We start from the raw sequence: 7,404 nt of genomic DNA, 5'->3' as shown, positions 1-7,404 counted from the left end.
TTACTTGTGTTCAACAAGTTGACGTCGTTTTTGCCGTACAGGCCCTGGTTTGTATGAAGGCTTTGCAAGATAGGGGTGTCACTAAAGAGGGAGTGATCACCTGTCTGCATACGCGCATCAAGAACCTGATCGATAGGCAGGAGCAATACAAGGAAGCTGCTCGTACTCTCAATAAGGAGGTGAAGGCGCTAAAGGAACAGCTGAAGGAGGAGGGTCGTCAAAGGAAACAAGAACAAGAAGCCAAAGTGACGGCAGAAAAGGAGTTAAAAGCTCTTTTAAGCCAGGTGGAAATGGTCGAGAGCGATGCTGTAGTAGAGTTCAAGGGTTCGCAGCCCTTTATAGACACTTGTGCCATCTACTACGGTGACGGGTTTAAGGACTACCTAAAGCAGGTCAAGTCCATCTACCCTAACTTGGATTTATCAAAAGTCACTATGGACGAGCCTCTACCACCGACTCTTGTGGGTGATACCATCTTTGAGGAAAGTGATGACGCTACCAAGTCCGAGGCGGACCCAAAAGATGATAGCATCATCCTTGCCCAGCCTGCCATGGACCAGCCCATCACCTTGACTTCGTCGGCCAACCCAAATGATGAAGACCCTAATGCTAAAGATCCTTCCACTTTGTGGGGTCGTCCACTTTTATGGACTTAGGCTCGTCTACGACGTAGACTTGGCAATATGCCCGTCTACTTTGTGGACTTAGGCTGGTTTGCTCTGTAGGCTTTGGTCAAGTTTGTTGGATTTATATTAAACTCGTCTACTTTGTAGACTTGGCAATAGGCCCGTCCACTTTGTGGACTTAGGCTCTTCTACTTTGTTGAGTTATAGACGTAGCTGTGTAGGGGCAAACATGCACGTGGATTATTTCTTAATAACTCCTCTTATTGTGATGGATGCATATATAAGTAGAAAATTGTTCCAAAAAGAATAAAACTCAGCCCCTTGGGCTTAAAAAGTACTGTAGGTAAAAGTAAACTAAGATAAATGACAAAAAGAAATAAACTGGTAATGAAGAGTATTGTTCTTTATGTTGTCTTCTACTGGTAGTATTTCCTAAGATGCTCGGCATTCCACAGATGGCGTAGCTTCTACCCGTCAAGAGTCTCCAAGTGGTAGGTGCCTTTCCTTAGCCATGACGTGATTCTGTAGGGTCCTTCCTAGTTTGGGCCGAGTTTTCCTTGTGTGGGGTCTCTAGCGGTGCCCATCACTTTCCTCAAGACGAGGTCTCCAACTTTGAAGTCTCAGTGTTTGACTTGGGAGTTGTAGTGTTTGGCCATGAGGACCTGGTATCATGTGAGCCTTTGTTCTGCTGTCGCTCTGACCTTGTCAACTAGATCAAGCTGTAGACGTATGGCTTCATCGTTCCTCCCCTCGTCATGATCATCCACCCTGTAGCTCTCGAGTCCGACCTCAGCTGGGATGACCGCCTCATTTTCGTATGTCAGTCAAAACGAAGTTTCTCCTGTGGGGGTTTTCGCCGTCGTCCTGTACGCCCATAATACGCTAGGCAACTCCTCTGGCCATACGCCTTTTGCCCCTTCAAGCCGAGTCTTGATGATTTGGAGCAAGGATCAGTTCGTGACTTCCACTTATCCATTGGCTTGAGGATGGGCAGGGGGGGAGTAGTGGTTCCTGATCCCTAACTGTGAGCAAAAGTCTCTGAATGAGTCATTGTCAAATTGCTTCCTATTGTCTAAGATCAAGACCCTAGGGATTCCATACCTATAAATGATGCTTTTCTAAACAAAGCTCCGTACGTTCTTCTCAATGATGGTGGCCAGGGCTTTAGCTTCCACCCATTTGGTGAAGTAGTCTATACCGACTATTAGGAACTTCAGCTTTCTCACTGCTATCGGTAATGGGCCTATGATGTCCAGTCCCCATTAGGCGAACGACCACGAAACTATTATTGGGGTCAGCTCTTTCGTTGGTTGTCTGCTGATGTTGCTGAACCTTTGACATTTGTCGTAGACTTTGACATAAATCTCGGCGTCCTTCTGCATAGTCTGCTAGTAATATCTAGCCCGAATCAATTTATGCGCCAATGACCGTGACCTTGAGTGGTTGCCACAGATCCCCTTGTGTATTTCTCTCATGACATAATCCGCTTCTTCAGGGCCTAAACATCTCAGGTACGGTTGGGAGAAACCCCTTTTATACAGGACGTCCTTTATCAAGACGAATTGCGCCGACTGAACCTTCAACTTTCTTGTGGCTTCCTTCCCGTCAGGCAGCGTGCCGTCTTTTAAGTAAGAAATTAAGGGGGTGGTCCAATTGCTTTTGGAACCTATCTCCTGCACATCAATGACATCTATCAGAGGTGAGAGCTGAACAAAGGAGAGTACCTTGTCGGGGGTGATCATGTATTCTGCCGATGCGGCCTTGGTAAAACGGTCGGCTCGCTCGTTCTCTCATCTTGGAATTTGAACAATCTTGGCCTGCAGCTCGTATACCCTTCTCTTTGCTTGCTCCAAGTACTTCTTCATCTTTTTGCCCTTACATTCATAATCACCGTTCACTTGGTTTGTGACGACCTGGTAGTCGTAATGGATAACCATATTCGCGGCCCCTACTGCTTTAGCGAGATCTAGTCTTGCTATTAGGGTTTCATATTCCGCTTCGTTGTTAGTTGTAGGGAAGTTGAGATGGACCATACATTCAATCTCGTCACCTTCTGGAGATTGAAGTACGACCCCTACTCCACTAGCTTGTCTGTTGGAAAATCCATCTGTGTATACATTCCATTGGGGATATTTTGCCTCTTGGCCTTCCATGTTAGTGAACTCCGCAATGAAGTCGACGACCACCTATCCCTTGATGGCAGTACGTGGGCGATATTGTATGTCGAATTCGCTCAACTCTATTGCCCAAAGCACCGTACGTTCGGCAGCTTCAAGACTACTCATCGCTCACCGTAAGGGCTTGTCAGTTAGGACGATCACCGTATGAGCTTGGAAGTATGGCTTGAACTTACGAGCGGTTGTGACTAGAGCGAAAGCGAGCTTTTCCATTGGAGGGTACCTTTCTTCTGCACTATGAAGCGCCTGGCTGACGTAGTATACAAGCTTTTGTACCTTGTCATCTTCTCTGACCAAGGCAGCACTGACGACGGCCAGGAAAATAGCCAAATAAAGGAATAACTCTTCTCCCGGTTGTAAGGGACTCAGTAGCGGTGGGGAAGAGAGGTAGGCCTTCAGGTCCTCGAATGCCTACTGACATTTGGTCATTCACTCAAAAGGCTTTTTCAGCGTGCTGAAGAACGGTAAACACTTATCTGTCGCTCTAGATACAAATCTATTAAGCGTGGCAATCTTACCGTTAAGGCTTTGTACTTCTTTTACGTTTTTAGGAGGTGTCATTTCTATTATAACTTGGATCTTGTCTGGGTTAGCCTCAATACCTCTCTAGGACACCATGTATCCTAAGAATTTTCCCGCCGTCACTTCGAAGGCACATTTGCCTGGATTAAGCTTCATGTTGTAGGAACGAAGAGTGTCGAAGGTTGCCTTAAGATCCTCCAAGTGATCGTCTTCCCGTTGGCTTTTCACTAGCATATTGTCAACATAGACTTGGACATTTCTCCCAATCTGCCGTGCAAACATCTTGTTCATGAGCCTCTAATATGTTGCGCCTGCGTTTTTAAACCGAATGGCATGACCTTGTAACAAAAAAGGCCTTGGCTAGTTAGGAACAAAGTCTTCTCCTGATCAGCTTCGTCCATTTGGATTTGGTTGTATCCTGAAAATGCGTCCATGAAACTCAGCAGCTGGTGTTAAGCCGTAGAGTCCACTAGGAGGTCGACCCGTGGGTAGGGATGGCAATAGGGCGGGACGAGGCCGAAGGATGGGATCTTCGTCCCCGCCTTGCATGGTTTTGCCTTGCCCCATCCCTGCCCCGCCCCGCATGACGGGGAAAACTTTCTCACTCCATCCCCGCCCCTTGGGGCCCCGCGAAGCCCCACCCCATCCCGTAAAAACTCTACTTTTTGTTTATTTGCCCTACAATTAGTACAATTTTTTTAATGAAACCTATTTCATTAATAAAAATATACTTGAAATTACAACTAAATTTATCCCATCAAATCAAATCAATTTTTAGAAAAAACTGAATAATATATCCAAGCGTTTAATAAGACAATCACACAAAAAAAAAAAAAAAAAAAAAAACCTCATAGTATATAACACATAACAAAATAAAGGTAGAGAACCACATTGGATAGAATAAAATAAGCTAATATTGATATATTATTTAAACAGTATGGTTTTAGGGTATGAAAAATTTACAATTATAACCCTTAGCAACTCGGGCGGGGCGGGTCTAAAAAGTCTAAACCCATCCCCGCCCCGTCCCTTGGTGTGGGTCTAAAATCTTGCCCTATCCCCGCCCCATCACCTTTGCGGGGCGGGGAAAACTTGTGCGGGGCAAAGCGAGGGAGGGGCGTGGCAAAATTGCCATCCCTACCTGTAGGAAGGGGTAGCTATCTTTGGGGCGTGCTTTGTTTAAGTCCGTGAAGTCTACACACATCATCCATTTTTCGTTGCTCTTCTTGACCATCATAATGTTCACCAACCAGTCTAGGTAGTAAACTTCCCTAATGAAACCTGCCTCTTGTAGCTTGCGGACTTCTTTCGCCACAGCCCGGTCTCTCTTTTGAGCGAACACCCGCTTCTTTAGACGAACGGGTGGAAAAGAAGGCGACACATTCAACTTGTGCACCATGACTGATGGGTCGATTCTTGGCATGTCTTCATGGCTCCAAGTGAATACATCCCGGTTTTCTTTGAGGAAAGTTGCGAGCGCATGGTGGACCGTCGGGCTTGCAAGGGTGCCGATTTTAGTTGTTCGTTCTGGCCAGGACTCGTTAAAAAGTATATCTTCGAGTTTTTAAACGAGCTTCGTCATTGTTCGATGCTCTTCTATGCTCATGGGATGGAGGTGGTCATCCATTTCCATCATAACTACGTAACACTTGCGTGCAGCCACTTGATCTCCTCGCAATTCCCTTACTCCATAGTCAGTAGGGAATTTGATCATCAAATGGTAGGTTGAGGTTATAGCTTTCCACGAATTGAGGGTAGACCGTCCTATGATGGCATTGTAAACAGACGAACAGTTGGCCACGAGGAACGTTACATTCTTAGTGGTCTACTGGGGATAGTCACCCACAGTTATAGCCAAAGTGACGACACCAAGGGGGAATACCCTCGTCCCTCCAAAGCCAACGAGCGGAGCATTAGTTGGAACTAGTTGCTCCATACCAATCCCCATCTACTGAAATGCAGGGTAGTAGAGGATGTCGGCCGAGCTGCCATTGTCAACCAAGACCCGATGCATGTTATAGTCTCCTGCTCGTATGCTAACGACGAGTGCATCATCATGTAGGTGGTGAAGACGTTGTGCATCTTCTTCCGAGAATTCGATGAGGGGGTTGTCGACCCGTGCCATTTTGGGCATGGAACCCGTCAGCTAGATGTTCTGAACCATTCTGAGGTAAGTTTTACGGGCCTTTTTTGATGACCCAGCAGTCGCAGTGCCTCCTACGATCATTCTTATATCTCCTATGGGTGGTTTGGGGTGCTTGTTCTCTTGTCGGGGAGCCTGTTTCTGTGGTGGGTCTGTTTTTTCCTTGCTGATGAACCTTTGTAGCCTTCCTTGCCTAATAAGAGCTTCTATTTGTTGCTTCAAGTCGTAGCAGTCAGGTGTGTCGTGGCCGTGATCACGGTGGAAGCGGTAATATTTGTCCCTTGACCTCTTGTTAGAATCTCCCTTCATCTTACTAGGAAAAGTCAAAGCTCCTTCATCCTTAATTTGCATCAGCACTTGGTCAATTGGGACTGTCAGTGGGGTGAAGTTTGTGAACTTCCCCGCGGGTGGTTTGGAGCGTCGGTCCTCCTGCCGTTCTTCAGTTCTAGCCATTTTCCACCCCTTGTCCGACCGTACGTCTTCCTGTCTTTCCCTTTTCTTGGGCTTTTCTTCTCGGGCCAGTAGTGCATCTTCTGCGTTCATGTACTTGGTCGCTTTGTAAAGCACCTCTGACATGGTCTTCAGGTCGTTCTTATATAGAGAAAATAGGAACTTACTCTTCCGTAGCCCATTGGTGAATGCTGCCACGAGTATCTTGTCTTCTGCTTCGTCGATTAAGAGAGCCTTCTTGTTAAAGCGAGTTATGTAAGACTTTAGCGTCTCGTCTTCTCGCTGCTTAATGTTCATCAAGCATGCGATGGATTTCTTATACCTGTGCCCCCCAATGAAGTGCGAGGCGAATTGGGCGCTCAACTCCTTGAAAGTACCAATGGAGTTAGGCGTCAGCCTATTGAACCAAATCCTTGCGGGTCCCTTCAACGTGGTGGGGAAAGCTCTGCACATGATTGCATTCGGCACCCCTTGAAGGTGCATCAGGGTCTTGAAAGACTCTAAGTGATTTAAGGGGTCCTTGGACCCATCGTAACTTTCTACTTGCGGTATATGAAACTTCGGTGGAAGGCGGAATGAACTGACAGACACTATGAACGGCGAGTCAGTTCGCTGGGCCAGGTCATCAAGATCGCTAGACACCCGTCCTCTGAGGGCGTTCATCATACAATCCATCCGCTCCTTCATCATCTGCATTTCAGCGACTATGTGAGGTGGGACGATATCGGTGACAGATGGTCGGCTCGTGTCCTATCGTTCCTGCCTGCTTGGGGCGTTGCTACCTTCCGACCCTTCCTAGTTCCTTCTTTTTGCGCTAGTTCCTTCTTGGTCTTCCTCCTAGGTGTTAGCCCCCGCGTTCCTTTGGTGCAGTTGTTCTTCCAAATCTTGGTTCTGTTTAGTGAGGCGTTCCACAGCGGCGGCCAGAGTTTGGACTTGTCTCTCGAGCGCCGTTATGCGTGGTTCGTCTCCTTGAACGTTGTTGGTGGTCATCATCGAGCGAGTGAGTACCATGCAACTCTTTGTCCAGGAAGCAATAGCACGGCTTTACAAGTCGCTAAAGTTCCCATGGACGGCGCCAACTAATGATGTCGAAAATCGTCAGTAAGCTACACGGTCCTCACGTGCCCTTGATAAAGAACCTACACAACACAAAAGCTGAAGACCTTAAGAGGAGTACCGATGTGGTACTGGCCAAATACCCTCTAACGGTTAAGTTAGAGAAATCTTTTGTTCACAACTCTAGAGTGCCAGAGCTGGGGTGAATTATGCGTACCTTGATTTGTGAGGGTTTTGGGGGTATTTATAGCAGTGTAGGGTTGACATCCGTGACTTGGCCAAAAAGTCCTTTCCTTCTAGGAGAGAATCTCTTGGATTTTGCGTATCTCCTAGAGTTCTTTTCCTTGTAGGAGTCTTCTTGATTAGGGTTAAGCATGCAACACAAGATGTCTCCTTATACACGGATGCGTGGAGATCAAGTAAGGCCATG

At 46.9% G+C, this 7,404-nt stretch overlaps 1 protein-coding gene across 1 annotated transcript; it reads right to left on the bottom strand.

Moving 5' to 3' along the window:
• Window positions 1–5,471: 5,471 nt before the first annotated feature.
• LOC142632635 (uncharacterized) lies at window positions 5,472–6,614 on the bottom strand. Its single transcript, XM_075807006.1, has one exon. It carries the CDS (start codon window positions 6,612–6,614, stop codon window positions 5,472–5,474), a length of 1,143 nt encoding a protein of 380 aa, XP_075663121.1.
• Window positions 6,615–7,404: the final 790 nt, after the last annotated feature.

This window comes from Castanea sativa, chromosome 4 (assembly GCF_040712315.1).
Source record: "Castanea sativa cultivar Marrone di Chiusa Pesio chromosome 4, ASM4071231v1".
In the NCBI taxonomy this organism is placed as follows: Eukaryota; Viridiplantae; Streptophyta; class Magnoliopsida; order Fagales; family Fagaceae; genus Castanea; species Castanea sativa.
The sequence above is the reverse complement of the archived record's forward strand: the minus strand, read 5'-3'. Positions and strand labels throughout refer to the sequence as shown.

Excerpts from the sequence above, each read along its gene's own strand:
- LOC142632635 (XM_075807006.1), bottom strand. The coding sequence starts at position 6,614 with ATGCAGATGATGAAGGAGCGGATGGATTGTATGATGAACGCCCTCAGA.